General features: G+C 41.2%; 1 protein-coding gene across 3 annotated transcripts; it reads left to right on the forward strand.

The window, feature by feature from the left end:
- Window positions 1-97: 97 nt before the first annotated feature.
- Window positions 98-5706, forward strand: LOC144061799 (dickkopf-related protein 1-like). Of its 3 annotated transcripts, XM_077582567.1 has the most exons (5): window positions 127-255; window positions 323-3222; window positions 3538-3682; window positions 3769-3879; window positions 5254-5706. In XM_077582567.1, exons 2-5 carry the CDS (start codon window positions 3040-3042, stop codon window positions 5508-5510), a joined length of 696 nt encoding a protein of 231 aa, XP_077438693.1. In that variant the 5' UTR covers window positions 127-255; window positions 323-3039; the 3' UTR covers window positions 5511-5706. The 3 variants fall into 3 exon arrangements, with proteins under 3 accessions (XP_077438694.1, XP_077438692.1, XP_077438693.1); XM_077582568.1 differs by having other exon boundaries at window positions 98-3222; window positions 3541-3682; XM_077582566.1 differs by having other exon boundaries at window positions 103-3222.
- Window positions 5707-19053: the final 13347 nt, after the last annotated feature.

Here is a 19053-nt window from a genome sequence, read left to right on the forward strand (position 1 = left end):
ACTGTACCAGTCTCACTTGCTTGTGGTGTCAAAATATAATTTAAAACAAAAAAACTTGATAAAAATATTCGAATATAGTAAATATTTGAAATATATTTTTGATAAGTTTAGTTTGTGATGTTGAGTGTCCACATGAGGGCGCTGCAGGTAAGTGAGCCCTTTCCCACCGTTGGACTTCTTCAATGAATGAGAATAAACACATGCACGACCCGACTAATGTCTTCCCAGCAAAAATCTACTGTGAGTGACTTATTGGTAAGTTTATAAGTCAAATTCCTCGAGTTAAGGTATTACTCCTTTGAATAGTGTATTTTTTGTGGAGGTGACAACAGGTTGACGCGTCATGGAGATCAAAGGGCAAAGATGGCGCTTCAAAGGGACTGACTACGTTCAAAAAAGCGCAGATAAAAGCGTCACTTCAAAAGCCATGCTGCAATTAAACTGCACCAAAGAGCCTTCGTGAAGCTTTGTCAAGTGTTAAGAACTCACTTAGCGCTCATCTTCGTGTTTATCGGCCGCTTCAACGACATCGCACCGGACCAACATGGCGTCATGTTACACGTATTGACACACACGAAGAAGAACCAGTTAAAGATAAGCGCTCCGTGTAAACAAGTCTGGCTGGAGAATTCCCCGTCAAATACACACATTTTGAAGCCTTTAAGGACAGCTCGGACTCGGGTTCGACAAGCCAGAACGCAAACGGGGGTCCCTTGAGGGTCGAGGGGTGTCCTTTCATCTCCGAAGTGCCAGTCAAGCCTGAGAGGACTCGCCACGGAAGCCTATTAATTCGGTCAACTTTTCACACCCCTTAATGGTCTTCTTGCATATCCTACACATTCATGTCCGCCCCTTGGTGTCATCGGGGGAGGGGGGCATAATTGCCCCCCCGCCACTTGAGCCCTCCCTTTGGCAAACAAGGGGATCAAATGAAGAGTTAATCGACGCGAGTGACTTCAATCAGCCTCAGAAGACGCTTGAATGTCAAAGAACATGATGGAATTAGCTCTGACAAAGACGCCAAACATTTGTTTAGCTCCACATAAGATGAAGTCAAATGAATAATTTTGTGGCAAAGTTGTAAGGATGACCACAAAACACACATAACTCTTAAGAAAAAGAAGAAAACAAAAACATCAAAATGCGCAATATCTATCATATGATGTCATCAGACTAGTGAGTTCTTAATTTTTATTGGTAAAAACAAAACAAAAAAAGCCGAGGCAATAATTACAGATTTTATTCCTTAAAATTGTTGTAAACCTGTGTAACATTATTTTTATCTGAACAGTTAAATGATTAGATTAAAATATTTTGCACATAAAAGTACACATTTAACAATGAAAATTATCTTAAATGTGTAAAAATAAATAGTTACAAATCTTGTACAGTACTTGGACCACTGAACTGTATTTTTTTTGGGGGGGGGGGGGAAATCCTGAAAAAAAATATATTTAAAAAAGCAAGATTAAATGCAAATCTATTGTACTGCACGTTGTTTAATACAACTGAACTGTACTTTAAAATGTGCCATTTTTAAAAGTAAACGAAAAAAAGTATTGTACTGTATTTTAACCAAAAACGTGTACATAAATTACAAGAATCCCCCCTCCAATATGTTTGCTTTTATTTCATGTTTATTTATTTTTTAAAATCTATACTTGATTCAGTGCTTCTTCTGACTACCACTAGAGGGAGCCTGTATGGCCTACCACTTGTGGTACTCATTGCACACTTTGAGAATCACTTGTTTTGACTTGTTTGGTGTGTGTGATCATTTTATCATCACATAAAGACCTAATTGCCTCGAGTTTTCCAGTGACCTCACACATTTTTCTTCTTCCTCATTTTAACATGTTAATAATGTGATATAATCAAGTAAGGTTTGGAAAAATGTGATCTAACTTTTACTTTATCACAAAAACAAAATCTTCATTTCTTTTAAAAATATTATTTTTATTGTGTATATGGTCTTTTCGCTTACACACAAAAAAAAAGAGGCAAAATACTAGAGGGTTGTGTCGTGTGTACAAAATGAACAAAAACATTCTGGAAATAAAAATGGGCAATATTGTGATGTAACCAGATTGAATTAAGTGTGTCTTAACTATTTATTTTGTCATCTTGACAAACTTGTGTTATGTTTGTCTTTGTGGGCCTGAAAGTGATCATTTTGGGGACAAGAAAAAAAAGACAACAAATAGGACCTTAGGGGGAATGAAGAAATGATTCATTGAGCTTTACTAAATGAAAAAAATATTTTAAAAAATGTATTATGCTTAAAGATGTTTTTGGGGAAATATTTTTCATATAATGTAAGGAAAACGGGGAAAAAATATTATTTTTTAATCTTAATACAGTATTACTAACGAGCTGGAATTCATGCTTGTTAGTATTATTACGATTAAAAGAATGAATGAATGAAAGATCAACTGAGATAAATAATTTATTTTGTACAATGTATGTTTAAATATGACATCAAAATGTAACATTTAAAACGATGATAAAGAAGACAAAAGTGGTTGAATATTGTTTTACGGTCAAGTGTGGTAAAAAAGAAAAAGAAAGAAAACTGTCTGTCTGTCTGTCCGTCCATCCATCAAATGATTTCTTCTGCCCACCGTTGCCATGTGAAGCATCCTGCCGACTTGTCTGTCTCCCCGCTGGAGCCCATTTTCAAAAAGCCATCTTCCCTTAATCCTTATTTGCGCAGCGGTCCCCTCCGCGCAATCAGACAGACTTAACAGGTCGTTATCATGACTCTCAAACAGATGAGCGTTTTCCGTGCACTCTTTGAAATTCCAGCCCTTCGCCTTTGTTGTGCTCTGCGAGGGGGCGGGAAGACAAACAATTCCGCGCGTATAAAAGCACCGAGCCGGCACTTGGGGCGACACTGGAGACGCGCCTGCACACTAGACACAAACTCTCTTCTGGAAAACTTTGGAGAAGGAATTCCTTGGACGTCTTGTTTTTGCTCTCGCGAACCACCACCACCCCCCCCCAAAAAAAGAAGAGAAAAAAAAGAAAAGGATCCCCGTCATGCTGCTGCGATGCGCCGCGCGTTGCTTCCTGCCTGTGTGGCTCTCGCTGCTTGGATACGTTGACGCGGGTCCGATTCTGCTCAACTCCAACGCCATCAAGAACTTCGACCCGGTCAGCCCAAGTCCGCGCACCTCATCGCCGGGCAGCGTGGGACACAAATCTCCCGTGGACGCCTTGCAGGTACGCTCCCAAGTCTCTTTCCTTGCGTCCAAGTTAGCGTGCGTAAAAGTTCCCGTGCGTAAACGTCAGCGTACGTAAATGCGTCCAAGTTAGCGTACGTAAATGCGTCCAAGTTAGCGTACGTAAATGCGTACAAGTTAGCGTACGTAAATGCGTACAAATTAGCGTACGTAAATGCGTACAAGTTAGCACGTAAATGCGTCCAAGTTAGCGTACGTAAATGCGTCCATGTGCGTACAAGGAGCTCATTTGTCTTGTAATTTAACGGCTGCCCCGTTATTTCCCCCCCCCCCCCCCCACACACACACACCCCAGCAGTCAGGTGTGTGCGCGGACGACGACGACTGCGGCGGGGACGAATACTGCAACGACGTCCGAAGTGCGTGTCTGCCGTGCCGCAAGAACCGGAAGCGTTGCGCACGCGACTCCATGTGTTGCGCCGGAAGCCGCTGCAGCAACGGTAAGAGAAAGTTAAACAAATAAAAGTCAACGTATACTCTTCTTGTTTCCACAAGTGTAAATTCATATTGCCCTGTTGTTGTTCAGGTGTGTGCCAGACGAATGACATTGATGGCCCTGGCTGGCATTTATACAACAACACGATGGAGCATCATGCCAAGAGGCCGCTCACTGTCCTCGAAGCTCACAATGTGAAAGGTAATTATATCATTTACCAAAGAAAAAAATAGGTGACCGTCCATGTTTTTATAAGTGCTATGTAGCCCCTGTCTATTTGTTACACGTGGATTTACTTGGTAGCACATTTCTTCAGAATATTTTACTGTTTTCTGAAACAGGCCATCAACCTGTTTAATGCTGTATACAAGTAGTGCTTTGGCACCATCAACCTTTTTTGCGGGGGTGTAAGATTTTTGCAGATTTTTGGTATTTGTGGCAGGGCTCATTCCACTTCCCTTGCTAATAGTGTAGGTGGAATAAAGTAAACCCTTCATATGAGCACTTAAGCATTCACATATTTGTGGATTTTACTTTGGAATTTAGCTTCTGTAACTTTCTGAAAAACTCACCTATTTGCTGTTTTTTGGGCTCAGGCCAGCTAATAATAAGAACAGTATTGCTTTGGCACTGTTTGTAGCATCACATCTGTATATTCATAATTTAGTATTCACAGATTTGGCTGCATGCGGATGTTTTTTTTTTTTTACCTATCCACTAAAAAATATCAGCTATTTTTGTGCACAGGTCGTAGACGTGTCGCTTTGGCACCGTGTTTCCAAGGAATTATGTAAATCTAAAGTTGAGAGCTTCATTTAGAGAAAAGTAGTATTTTGAGGCAATTTGTAGGGCAGGTGTCCATCAGTCGTGGATTTTCAAAATCTGCGGCCAAATTTATGGCTAATTATTTTGATACCTCTTTTAATATATAAAATCCTTAGAATTTCAGTTTCTCAGCAGCAAATGTGCTCCCGATTTCTGTAGTCCTCCATGAAAGCAGATTTATCATCTTTGCGTCACATCAAAATAAAACATTTGCTTTCACTTTGGAAAATAATTAAAAAAAAATTCTTATTTTCTGGCATGTTACAGACCAAACCAGCAACTGTTTTTGAATGAAGGGATGACAAAACAATCAACAGATCAATCATTTATTTAAATAGTCGCTTGTTGCGGCCCTAATATATATACAAATGTGTGTGTATTTGCAGGTTGACATTCACAAATTCACAGATTATTTTTTTTAGAACCTATTCCTCCGTTATTCGCTGATCCTCTCTAATGTAAATGTCAAATTAGTGCTTTGGCGTCTTGGTGTCAATGAACTCTGTTGGAGTCAGTGGAGGAGCTTCATTTAAATATAAGAAGTCCTTTACCGCCATCTTGTGGCCTGTCTAGCTAATTACAAAAATGTTTAGGGGGTATCAATGTCTTTTGCTGTTTTTGTGCTCACGCCAAAACCCTATCTAATATAAAAGTATTGCTTCGGCGCCATCTTGCACCATCTCAATTGTAAACTTGTATGCAGGCTTGTCAATGACTTATCATCTGCCATGTTTTGTTTCTGCATCCAAGGTCAGGAAGGAGACACGTGCCTGCGCTCGGCCGACTGCTCGGCGGGCCTTTGCTGCGCCCGCCACTTCTGGTCTCGCATCTGCAAGCCGGTTCTGAGCGAGGGCCAGGTGTGCACGCGCCACCGCCGCAAGGGCACCCACGGCCTGGAGCTCTTCCAGCGCTGCGACTGCGGCGACGGCCTGGCGTGCAGGCCCGAGAGGGGCGACGCCGTCAGCAGGACGTCGGCCCGGAACCTACACACCTGTCAGAGACGCTGACGCGCACGCACACACACACACACACACACGGGTCATAGACACTGACACGCACACACGTATGCCAACACCCAAGACTTTCTTTCCTGCCAACGCTGCTGACACCGAGACAGCGCCAGGAAGCAAAGACGCGCTTCCTGGGAAAAGTGATACACCCGCAGAGATGATGGACTTGCCTGTGAATGGAGGAGAGGGGATGTAGAAGGGGAGGGGGGGAGTGGTGGTGGTGGTGGTGGGGGGGGGGGGGGCGGGATCAATTGTCCACGGCGGTTAATGGCAGAGCTGTTTTTTTGTTTCTGTTTTTATGGAACTTGAAGCCTCGGTTATTGCAGTAAATTACTGTTTTGTGAATGACGGCTGGGGAACCTACCAGAGAGTTTAAATGCATTTAAGACACAAATGTTCATAATATATAATAAAACAGTATCCAGACTTATCTGAAATAGGTGAAAATCCACCACATGTACGGACCGTATCATTTTTGTAGTCATAAATTTAAACACATTTGAACGTATTAAAACCGATTTCAAAGTGTCCTTTAGCACCTGTTTTCACTCTTCCTGCTTATCGTCTAATATCACTTTGAGGAAAATTGACCCCAAGATTAATTGCAAAGTGTGCTTGCTTTCGAAATTTATTATAAAAAAATGTTACAAAACAAGATCATTAAACATTTTATATGAATTAGGGATGTTCAATACCACTTTTGCGTAGTCACTGACTGATAGCAGGAGTACTTTTGAGACATCAAATTTCCCCCAAAAAACAATGTCCAAATTGTTTTCCTTAAAATTCCATAAAACGAATGGCAATATTCTATTCTTTAAATTGATCATTTCTAGTATTGCTACTCACCCACGCGTAGCATATTTAAACAGAAAACCATTCCTACAAGTTAGCTTAATGCTAACATTGAATGCAAATCGGCATAGACGGCTAATGAAATGAACATCAAAGTAATGATAATACAAACTTTCAAACAACTGCAGCTACTTTGACATACTTTGTTTGAGTGCTTAAAAATCTGCGAGTTAGCACAGGAAGGGAAACACTAAAGTTTGATCATGACATGTTTTCATAAATTCTGCATGGCCCTTGGATCGATATCACAAAAGGTTCCTCAGCCTTGTTGTAAAAAGTACTCTTGGGGGGGGGGGGGGGGCACTTGATTGCGCTATGGAGTCAACACCAGTATTATCTCAACACGGTGCCGCATGCAGTGTAAATGTGTTACATATTGTTTTATAAGAAAACCTTATCTATATTGAGAATGTGAATGTTTTATTAAACACTACTCTTAATAACCTCACTTGTCGCTGACCTATTTATTGCCATAGTTTGAGGCGCCAACATTTTTCAGAAGGGTGGTGTGGAGTTAGGGGGGTTGGGGGGGGGGGGGACAATTACCAGCGTTGTTGTTTAACACGTCGCGCCATTTCTCACAAATCAGCGGGTTGGGAGCGAGCGCATGGTTGGAATACTTTGGCCGTGTGCGCCGCACCAACTCATTACCCACAAATGACTGAGATATGCACACACAGAAAAAAAAAAAAATGCTACTTTTAATGAGGCATTACTGGAGCAGCCCCCAGACAGCGTGCCACATCCTGCTATGGAGGAGGGAGGGGGTGGGGTGGGGGGGGGGCATGTCATTAGATGAACATTAAAAACAAGACAGGGTGCTGACATATCAAATGGTAAGAGCAGCGAGGTAATAACAAAGTATCGGCCGTGCCTTGGTGAGTGCAAGTCTTTGCTGTCGCCGGCTACTTTGTAATTAGAAGCTCCCTCGAACCGTCAGGCGGCGCACAAAGATGCAGCGAATTGTGATTTTGTTGTTGTTTTGAAAGTCATTTGCTGCGTGCAGTTTCCCGGCACGAGCCCTTCCCAAATACACCTTCTGTGCCTGTAATTAGAAGCGTTTCGATTAGAAGATGGCCAGGAAATTACGGTGCTTTTTTTTCCTTTTTTTTCTCAAGTCACATGATAAAAAGAGGCAAAGACATTAAAGCCGTCTTCGTCGGGTTACGTCCTCTGAAGTGGTGTCGTGTAGATGAACGCTTTGATACTTCACAGTACATGCGGCGCTGTGATGAGGACGGAAATTAGTCACAGTTTGATGCTATTTGAACCTTTTCATGTAAAGCGCCCAATCATTGTATGGGTCATTATTTCATGGACTAGATACATTATTTATTTATTTACTCATTCCTACTTCCTTTTTTTTTTACTTCTGTTACTTGTCTATATAAAGTCAACAGAAACAGTTAATCGATCAATAAAACAATCAATCTGACCAGCAATCTCAATCAATAATACATTGAGATTAAAGCTGTCATGATGGAACGTGAGTGGTTGAGGGATGGCGGACCCAAATGCAGGAAAACAAGAACCATGTGCAACGTGTGGTACTTTAATTAACCAATAGGTGAGCAGACAACCATGACTGGACAGGACGTGACTGGATTAGTCACCGTGACTGGACAGGACGTGAGTAGACCGGTCGCCATGACTGGGACGGGCGTGACGTGACAGGACCTGATTGGCCTCGACTTGACTCGCTATGGAGTGGCTAAGACTTGGTTGGGGGCGTGGCTTCTTGGCTTTGACGAATACGACGTGGCTGTGGCGACCGGTTAGCCACTTAACAGCCGGCCCCTGACTTGAGCTCACAACAGCCAACTCTACTCAACTACATTTATTCGCGGACACCCACGTCACTCACCAGGCCAGGTCTCCGCCTTTTAAAAACCATGCACTTAATTTCACAGACAATACAGCCGATATTGTCTGTGGACGATACCAACTCTACTCGACTACATTTATTCGCTGACACCCACGTCACTCACCAGGCTAGGCTCCGCCTTTTAAAAACCATACACTTAATTTCACAGACAATACAGACGATAATAAATTTATGACTCAAATGCACGTTTTTGCTTTTCAGTAACGCAAAATAAATTTTCATCCAATCACTCGATTAGTCGATGTTGAAATAATGGATTCCTATCTAAACTTGCTTGTAAGCAAGCGTGTGCCGATATATGGGGAGGCGGGCAGACACAGGCAAGAGACACCCGCCATTTTAAACAATTTCTGCTGAGTAATTAAGAGTAATGGGGAGCATTGTCAGCACTACAATATACCCCCGCGGCCCCGGGGCCAAGTCATGTTTGTGGGGGTCCTGGAAGCTATGTGTGTGGTGTGTGTGAGTGTGTGTCATCATTACACCAACCTCAGACTAGCACAAGCCACAGGCATGCAGGCCAAGCCAAAAAAGCAGAGTGTGTTTCAATGTGTGTGTGTGAGATGCTGCGTTTAGTGAGAGAGTCAACAGTAAAAAAAAAAAAAAACAACAAGCCAAGCAGCGCGCTCACGCACACACAATCATGTGCCCGCTGCTCGTTACTACACATTTAAACACGGTCACGCTCCAATCACGGGGGAGAGGGGAATGCATCGGACGCTCGCGTTGGCATCCCGACCAAGCTAAGGTGTCAAACCACAGGCATGACTCGGCAAACATTACGGTGAACATGCCCCGGGTTCTCATGCCACAGTCCACGGATGGTATTGACGTCTGCGGGTTCGCCTCCCCCTCTTAAGACGAGAAGTTGGCCACACCTTGACAAAGATGCATCGTTCCGCGTTGTAAAAGAAAGCCCCGGCACGGTAAATGGGCTTGCTACAGCGCATTGCTAAGTGCAGTGTGAAAAGGCATCTTTTACCAGTGAGAGCCGTGTGTTGAAAGCAATTGCCTTTTCTGCGCTGATATTACCACGTATCGAATAATGGCGGCTGTGTACATTGCTAGCGTCCTTTTTGGGGGAATTTTGTCTGCTTCTTTGTGATTAGCAATAAAGATTGAGAGAAAATCTGCGCGCGATTAAGGCAATCTTTAAAAACATTGATAATTGCCTATTGATGCCACAAGAGGGCAGCAACGGATTATTTATCAAAATATTTTCCTCAACTTACTTCAACATAGTTCATTAACAGGTAGATGAAGCTAGATGGTTGGCAAAGCGCTACATTTGTCTAAGTGGAGCTCCCCAACTCACTTCGATGTAGTTCCTTAGTACCAAGATGGCGGTAAAGCACTACTTTTGTCGACATTGATGCCACAAGAGGGCAGCAACGGATTATTTATCTAAATATTTTCCTCAACTTACTTCAACATAGTTCATTAACAGGTAGATGACGCTAGATGGTTGGCAAAGCGCTACATTTGTCTAAGTGGAGCTCCCCAACTCACTTCGATGTAGTTCCTTAGCACCAAGATGGCGGTAAAGCACTACTTTTGTCGACATTGATGCCACAAGAGGGCAGCAACGGATTATTTATCTAAATATTTTCCTCAACTTACTTCAACATAGTTCATTAACAGGTAGATGAAGCTAGATGGTTGGCAAAGCGCTACATTTGTCTAAGTGGAGCTCCCCAACTCACTTCGATGTAGTTCCTTAGCACCAAGATGGCGGTAAAGCACTACTTTTGTCGACATTGATGCCACAAGAGGGCAGCAACGGATTATTTATCGAAATATTTTCCTCAACTTACTTCAACATAGTTCATTAACAGGTAGATGAAGCTAAATGGTTGGCAAAGCGCTACATTTGTCTAAGTGGAGCTCCCCAACTCACTTCGATGTAGTTCCTTAGCACCAAGATGGCGGTAAAGCACTACTTTTGTCGACATGCAGCTCCTCAACTCAGTTCAACGTGGTTCCTAAGCACCAACATGCCACAGCAAAGTAATACTAGTCTTCTTGCTTTGGTCTGTGCGCAAGTCAAATCAACAATATAATGTAATATATAAGTAATAAAGAAATCATCAATATATTTTCATAATGATGCTCCACGTGACATCCACAAGTCGAACCCGGCTGACTGGTTTGATGCACGGCGGCGTTCCTTCCAGCCGCGACCATGTGGTCTCCACGCCCTCGGCGATGATGTCATACCCTATTGGAGTCAACCATCAACCCCCGGAGACCACATGAAGACGCTCGCTCTGACTTCACCGGAGCGGCGACCGCGTCGGGCCTGAAAGAGAGACAAGTGTCGTATTATGTTGTGTCGCCGGCCCGTTGCAGTAATACGACATGAAAGTCGGAGTGTGGCGCCACGCCGCAGAACACGTGCTGCTTGGAAACGCTCGGGACTCGTGTTTATTCGGCAAAGCCAAACCCGAGCTGGTGAAAGTACAGACTCTGCAATAAAATTTAGTACAAAACTAGTAAAAAAAAAACGGCAAATTCGACACAATAGCTGTTTGCTAACTTGCCACTTTACTTCTCTTTCTAGACCGTTCAACATCACAGAAAGGTCAGTTTACTCGCCGGTCCCTCAATGATCACGTTGACTCCGCATGAATTTCCACCATGACTATTTTTCAATCATCTCACATATTCAAATGGAATTTACAGCAGCTGCGTCCAACAAACTTTGCCCAAATGTGACCAAATCTTCTTTTTGACTGACAAGAGTTGACAGAACGAACTTTTTCATTGTACTGCCCCACAACTTAAAGATAGAGGTTAAAAACAACTCAGAAGCTAACAACCTGCTTTCTTTATTGTGCTAGCTAACATTGTTGAAATCAATAATTTAGGTTTTAAAGTTGTTCCAACTTTAATAATTGTTTTAGAGGCAGACAAAGTAGAGGAACTGACACCACACATGCACATTTTTATTGAATAAGGGTTAACCTTTTATCCCATCCCTTCAGGTCCATAAAAATCACGTGGTGTCCCCCAGGGTTCAATTTTAGACCCAGTGCTTTTTAACCTTGATATCGTTGCTGCCTTGTGCAAAAGACTTGTCAATTTTTGTTCTTTTTTTTTTAATTTTTTTTTTACATTTTGTATGTTTATGTGATGAAACTGAATGCAGTTATCCCAAAAATGTGAGAATTTTTTTTTTTTATTAAAAAAAATGGACATAAGTGTTTTTCACACAACAGCGACGATATGCTCCCTCTTGGTGAAGTCATCAGGAGGTTCTTGCACTTTTCAGCTGTACTTTGATGTCAAATCCAGAAAACATTCTCCATCTTAACCGGGACAAAACTAAAGTTATCATCATCTGTCCTGAAAAAAAGAAAGGAAAAAAAAATCATCTGTCCTGAGGCGCACAGAGAGAAAATATGACCTAAACTACAGTTGCTGTCTTTTAACTCATTCACTGCCATTGACAGCTATAGACGTCATAAATTCATTTGAACTATTTCTATTAGTTTAACATTTTTTTTCCACTTTTGTTAACAAGAGTATGAAAACCTAAAACAATTTTTTTGCACATTTAGAACAGATATAAAAAGTGTGATTAATCGTGAGTTAACTAGTGAAGTCATGCGTTTAATTACGATAAAAAATTTATCACCTGACACCCCAAAATTTTAATAATCTTTTCTTTTAAAAAATAAATAAATAAATAATTGTATATATTTTTCGCCCCAATTTTTAATAATCTTTTTTTTTTTTTAAGAAAAGATTATTAAAAAATTAGGGGCATCAGGCGATTACCATATTTAATCGTAATTAATCGCATGACTTCACTAGTTAACTCACGATTAATGACAAATGTTATATCTGTTCTAATACAATAAAAAAAAATCTAGGTTTTCATGCTCTTGTTAACAAAAGTGGGAAAAATTTTAAACTAATAGAAATAGTTCAAATGAATTTTTGACGTCTATAGCCGTCAATGGCAGTGAATGAGTTAATTGTACAAAAACACAGCCGCCATGTATTTATAAATACTTGGTATACTTCCCAGCACTGTTGCAGCCCCTTCGACACCTGCATCCTTCAGGTGCATTAGCCACTTTATGCTTTCCCAGCTGCCCAAATAAACAATATGCCCATTGTTGATCCCAAATCATCCCAATATACAACAGCAGACGGGGCAGGGAGTGCACAGATTCACCGGGTGGAGCAGAGTTACAGCTGGGGGGGGGGTGTGAATGAGGGGGAGGGGGAGTGGGTGGTGATGAGAAAAAAAAATGCCTACGCTTCATTATGGCAGGTCGGGGAGCCGGCTGCTGGCGGCCCGCGGGGGCTCGGACAGCGGCCAGAGCTGGCTCAGCTCCTGGCTGCTGTGTAAAGTCTGCCTCGGCCGCAACCACATTGCGCAAAGCCGCTTGACACATATAATTTACTCATTATTTACAAAGTTCTCAAAAGAGCAAAATAAACGGTGGAAAAGGAACACGGACTGTGAGCGACTATTCAGTCATGTTATACGCGGTTATATAACATAGAGACGTGCCATGAAGTCACCGTGGGCGAGGAACAGCTGTTTGAGAGGAGAAGTGCCGGCGCACGCCGCTGGCGTCGCTGGATGCGAGATTCCATCAAGCGTTGTCAGAGCGGCAGGAAATCATAATAAGCCCTCCGATGGTTTTTCAAAGGAATCCTGCACAGGAGATGAGTCTGGCGTTCCTCCCGCGAGACATGAACAAATATCTCCTGGTGGGGGGGGGGGAGGCATCCGTTGACCAAATACGATAAACCCGTCGAATGTTAGCGGTTTGCTAGTCATAGTCCTGGTTTTCGTGCCAAAAAGCCGTGTTTAAACAATAGACGCTAAAAAAAAAAAAATGCTAGGTTGTTTGCCTCATCCGCTCGCTGAGCAGATTGTTACTTTAACCCAGGGTTGGGTTCATTATTTTGACCCAATTAAGATTGGATTTGGGGAAGGCTGAAGAATTGAAGCTGGTTATCAATTTTGTCATGTTGTGAAGCTACAGTCAATTTGATGTCAAATCCTTCAAAACATTGCCGACGGACAGCAACACAACTTGGCAGGAGGGAGTTGAAAGTTTGTACAAAATGTTTGCAATAAAATGAGCACAGTAAAAAAACAGTTGGGAAAAAAATAACCCAGTTAAAAAATTGACTGCCCTACTTGGATCAACAAATTTGGTCATTTTGGACCCATTTTTCCCTCTATTGGGTTATTTCCAACCCAACTGTTTTTAGAGTACCGTCTATTATTTTTCAACCACAACATACAGATAACCCAATTGTTGGTATCTTTAACTTAGTATGGGTAGTTTTACCCCTTTTGGATCTTAAATCTTGACCCAACATGCTGAATCGAATCCTTAACCCAATACTTTGGGTATAAATAACCCAGCATTGGCTCGGTCCCTTTTGGACCCAGTGCGTTGGCGATTTCACCCAATTTGGGTAACTTTTGGCCAAGTTTTAAGAGTGCAGTACTTGAACCAAGGAAGGAATTTTCTGAGACAAAAGTTGTGTGTTGGTGAGGAGCTAAATTTAGCTTGCGTTGTCATCAATAAGCCATTTATTTTAAGGGTAATGTTAGATGAGTTTGTAATGATTTTGAACAGTTTTGGGATCAAAGAAGTCGTTACTGCTCCCTACTTTTGTAGCGTTATGTTCACTAGGAGTGTGCAAAATTTGGTTGAAAATGGGCTTTGCAAAATGATGTTATTTAACTCCGGTTCAGTTCCACATCCAGAAAGAGAGACTTAAGATTGCGCAGTTCCTTCAATAATCGGTGTCTCCATTGTCCCGGTCCCCAGACTCCTTTTCCGCCACTCGCCACCTCCTTTCACACCCCCCATTTCACCCCCTCCTCCCTTAACTCCCTCCAGTCCGGCGCTTCTCCTTCATCACCCAAAACTCTTTAATGTCTCCACTTGTGTTGTCCCTCCTTTCAAAAACACTTTAACCCCACCAAAGGAAAATGGCCTCCAATCTCATTTGCGCACGGGGACTTTTGGCAAAGGTGGGGTCGCTTTTGCTAGAATGACAAGGAGGTGGTCCTCACCTTTGATCTCCCCTGGGGGGCAAATGGCTTTGGGATTGTCTTGCCCCCGCCGGCGGGGCTTAAGCCGGGGGACAGTGCGAGTCGCGGGGGGTCATATCAAAGGTGCTTTATCTTCAGAGGCACATTAGTACACTATCTAAATGTTGATTTGTTCACGCCGACATCTGAGGAGCCCCTAAATGAGGCGACAAAAGGAAACACCCGCTGATGCAAATGGACGCAGCGGTCAAGTTCACTTCTCTTTAAAGCAGATAGATGGAATAAATTTGTCCTTTTTTGTTTCGTTTCTTTTGCAACCCCCGTAGTGAAGAGTCATTCACTTTAAAGCCAATGTTGTAAATACAAATTAACAACACTAAAAGACCTTTGTTGGCAATTTGACGAGGTCAAGGTAGTTAGACGATCGCACGACGATTTAGTATGAATTTAAAAAGATTTTCTTTCATTTTTGGAAATATTGGAAACCATCTCGAATAACTCTTTGGAAATTCCACATGGAAATATCAAAGAATAAGTATCATCAAAATATTGATAATAAATATTTTATTTCCATTTTAACGCTTATACAATTGTGAAATCTGTAAAGATAAAAAGTTATAACTTCAGAGGCATATTGTGAAAGCGAGTTATTCTGGACGCGGGATATGCTTCACTCAGCTCACCTTTCAAAATGTGTCTTTAAAATTGTCACGTGTGTTAAAAAAAAAAGCATCAAACCTGGCAAGGAAAGATATATATAAATAAAATCTATTTTAATATAATTTGATACAATTTTGGGAAATTTCTTTATAAGACATGCTTTGATTAATGTTATATTTAAAAAAAAGAAGAAGGAAAAACTAGGGGAAATTGTGAAAATGAATTAAAAAAACAAGGATTTTAAAATATATAATTAATAATTCATTTTCATAATTACAATTAAAAGAGAAATTGATTAAATCAATCAATACAATTTGGTAAAAATATTTTTTATAATATTACCATATTATATTATTAAATGGGAAAAGAGAAAATGGGGGGAAAAAAAACACAAATTAGGGAAAAATAATTTAGACAATTTAATTAAAGTAATGAAAGTAATGTTTGTCTCATTAATAACTTTACACTTTTGATATAACATTAAAAAACAAGGCAAAAAAGAAAAGAAAAGGTTTGGTCTTGTTCGTTTTTGTTAACAATATTTTATTCTATTAAAAAAGGAGGGAAATGAGTGAAAGTGTAATCTGTCAGTCCGTCCACTGATCTGTCTCTCGAGCTGTCAAATCAGTCTGTCTGTCTGATTGCTACCTTGCTTCTCTATCTAGCTATCTAGCGAACTAGCTACGTTGCTATCTAGACAGACAGACAGACCAATGATTCGTTGTCAAATCAAACGTTACCCGTCATTCAGCTTCTTCTGAATGCCAAAGAAAGCAGCGCTCGCAACCATGACGTTCCGAGCCACCTCCCAAAAAACACGCTGAAAAGTTGTTGTGTTATTAGTAAACGAGCAAAACGAGCGCAATTTACAACCTGGATCCCATCTCAGTTTCTTTCCAACTGCCAGAAGAGGAGACGTAACAGCTCGCCGCGCCTGTGTTGTGGCGAGGCCGATGATTGGAAACACCCAATAGCCGCAGAAGCAGAAAAAAAAAAAGCCTCTGTTGAGGTTACGCGCACTGTGTGTGTTCCTCCGACGTTGTGGGTGGGAAACGTCGGATTACCGCGTTTATCCCGGGCTGACACGGAGACAAAAAGGTGTAAATCTCTTAACATTGGGCCGCATGTCCTCAAAAGTCAAAGTGCAAAATAATAACATTGATACATTGCTTGATTTAGTGTGACATCACAGTTATTGTATGATATTAGTTGTCCAACCCAACGCATTCCACATCGACTCTTGATTTAGTGTTCAAAAAACTGGATGGGAACTTTCAGCTGTTTATTAAACGGGACAGACAATCAAACACACTAATACGAAATAAAAACACCCGCAAGGAGCTTGGAGGAGACTCTAGACAATGAGCAATTAAGGTACCTTGATGCCCTCCCATGTGGGCAAGGAGAGCCACAGACACACACACACACACACTTTCAGCGTGTATTCGATGGGACAAACAATCCAACAAACACGAAATTAGAAACCTTGCAAGGTACTGACTAACCAGCCAACCAGAATCCACCTCTCCATTAGGCCACGCCCCTTTAAAGGCACACATCCAATAAACATAAGTACACTTTATCAAACCAGTTTGTTTACCATTTGCTTATGTTGTGATCTGTTATGTTTTTAAAGCGATATTTATTTTTTTAATCAAAAATCCATTCGTAGTATGAATTGGTTACTAGTAAGCTAAAAGTGGCATCAGTCGTGGAAAAAACAAGACCCGGTCATTCTACTAGCGCACTGAATTAAGTGTACTAGTACTACAAGTCCTCTGGCCTCTGTTTTGCATTGAATTGCTCGCATCCCGTTTGAAAGTGACCACCACATGGCGTCATTTGGCGATGTCGGGCAAGCGCTGGCTCCCGTACAAGCCTGATTAGCATTCCTTCCAGATAAAACAAGCGCCGCTTAAATGCGCGCGAGCTAAGCCAGCAGGAAGTGATCACAAGAGCCGATAGGAGCCCCGTGATTACCCGGCGAGAGACTCGGGGTCCTCGGTGCGTGCGGAGTGGCTCTAATCCGACATAACCCGCCCCCACGTCCCGTACGGTCTCATCGCTAATCTTGTTTTAAGTTATCTTCAAACTAGCGCTTGGGCCTGGCGGACACGGACCTTATCATTTATTGATTATGTCTCTCAGATGAAAGGACGAGCTTTCATTTCCACAAGAATGTGCCGCCCCCTCTTTGTGTCCATATGGAAGCGTTTGCCGGACAGATGGGGCTATTTTTTATTTTTTTTTAAACCGCTGCTCGACAAGGTCCCGCTGGTCATGGAGTCAAAGCCATCTGGTGCTGGCGATAGACAATTGCTGCTTACCATTCATAGTCGCACAAACAACACGTAAATAGTTTGAGAAATCTCTTGAATAGGGAACAATTCTTTAAAAAGACGTTTCAAGCTGTTTAACGCCACTCCCAGGTGAAGTTGACAGTCAAACTGAACAGAAAGCAAAGAGAGTTACACGTTTCCGCTAGCTCAATGCTAATGCTAACAGATTTGGGAAATGCATGAATAGCACTTTAAGCAAACAGAAACACATTTAGACATTGAAGAGGAATAAGAGAATTTTGTCCTCTTTGCGTGTTCCAAAAATGAAGATAGATTTAATGTAAGAAAAATACACCTTTGCAAAAATGATTTTTTAATTAATCAGAGATCTCTGGACAGATAACAGCTTCCAATTTCATCACTTAAAAAACGTGGGATTTCAGAGCGTCAAATGTGTCTCTTCCGGGTGGCGGACGGCTTTTATTGTTTAAGGACCTCCTCTCTTTTATTTGTAGACAAAACATATCTCTGAGTACTTTTCCAGAGCCGATGGCGTAAACAAGGTCAGATTTGGGTGTGTGTTCGGGACTGAATATGTTATATAGTTGAAGGTTCTATTTTTCCCCATAACAAAATCTCACAAACAAGTTGAACCAAATTTACGGTGGCCGTGACTGATGAAGAAAGTAAAGAGTGTGTGTGTGTGTTATTTCAAAGCAAATTTTGTTTTCAAGACCGAAATGTGCGTGTACAAAGCGCTGAGAAGGAACTTTTTTAGGCTAAATAGTATGACCCAGTTTAAGGTCAGATTATACCGAAATCAACACCATCTGCTCTGCACAGGACACAAAACATTTCGACAAGGTTAATATAAAGAATTGGAATGTTAATAATGGTTAATAAAAGAAAATTAAGTATTAAAATGTTATAATATCTAACAACATTCAATATGACAGAACTCACAGTCACATAGATTTAATTAGTACTTGGAGTGCTATATTTCTCATTAAGAAAAAAAAAACAATTTAAATTTTTGTTTTGTTTTGTGTGTGAGCCTGGAACGGATTAATGGGATTTCTATTCATTTTAATGGAGAAAGGTGATTTAAGATATGAGTGAGTGAAAATTTGAACTCCAAGGCACCACTGTAATCCAGAAAAAATTATTAAAATTAAAGTAGACCATTTCATGTAACAATTCAATCTATAATATTGCTGGACTAGACTTTCATGTTTCATGATGTTTTAATCTCATGAGTCAGTGAATATGTCAATTTTAGGCATAAATTTAACCTACAAAGTCAGATACAAAACAAAAACAAACAAAATTGCTAGACCAGCCTGTTATATCTTCCTAACATTCTTCATTTCATCAATTTTCTAGTGTTCCTCATGACCGCACTGCTTCCATAACGTGGATCTGAAAATTAGATTTCTCGTCCAATCAGATTTCAGCCTCTTTGTGTTGCTATGTCAATCGAATCTGCCCAAGGCTTTTAAAATCAGTTTTGGGCTAATGTCATCTACAGCAAAAGGACTGTTTGTTTAACCAATTCGATTTCAAATTTGTCTTCACGATGAGCTGGCTCTTGATGATGTCACCATTTTTCAATGAATTGTTTAGAAAAAAATTCACAACCCATCACTGTATTTTTAGGACATTCGTTAGCATTAGCATGTACGCTAAGTTTTTTTCTAGCCTCACAAAACATTTTCACCAGTTTACAGCTTGGAATCGATTGACTGTCGCTTTATTTCCGAAAGCTTTTTTCTTTTTCTTTTTCTTTTTTTCTCGTCATCCCCACAGACGACCCGGGGCCGGTGTTTC

This window comes from Vanacampus margaritifer, chromosome 12, assembly GCF_051991255.1.
Source record: "Vanacampus margaritifer isolate UIUO_Vmar chromosome 12, RoL_Vmar_1.0, whole genome shotgun sequence".
Lineage (NCBI taxonomy): Eukaryota > Metazoa > Chordata > Actinopteri > Syngnathiformes > Syngnathidae > Vanacampus > Vanacampus margaritifer.

Coding starts and splice junctions, on each gene's coding strand:
- LOC144061799 (XM_077582566.1), top strand. CDS start 3,040: ATGCTGCTGCGATGCGCCGCGCGTTGCTTCCTGCCTGTGTGGCTCTCG. Junction 3,223..3,537: donor CTCCCGTGGACGCCTTGCAG/GTACGCTCCCAA, acceptor CACACACCCCAG/CAGTCAGGTGTGTGCGCGGA. Junction 3,683..3,768: donor CGGAAGCCGCTGCAGCAACG/GTAAGAGAAAGT, acceptor GTTGTTGTTCAG/GTGTGTGCCAGACGAATGAC.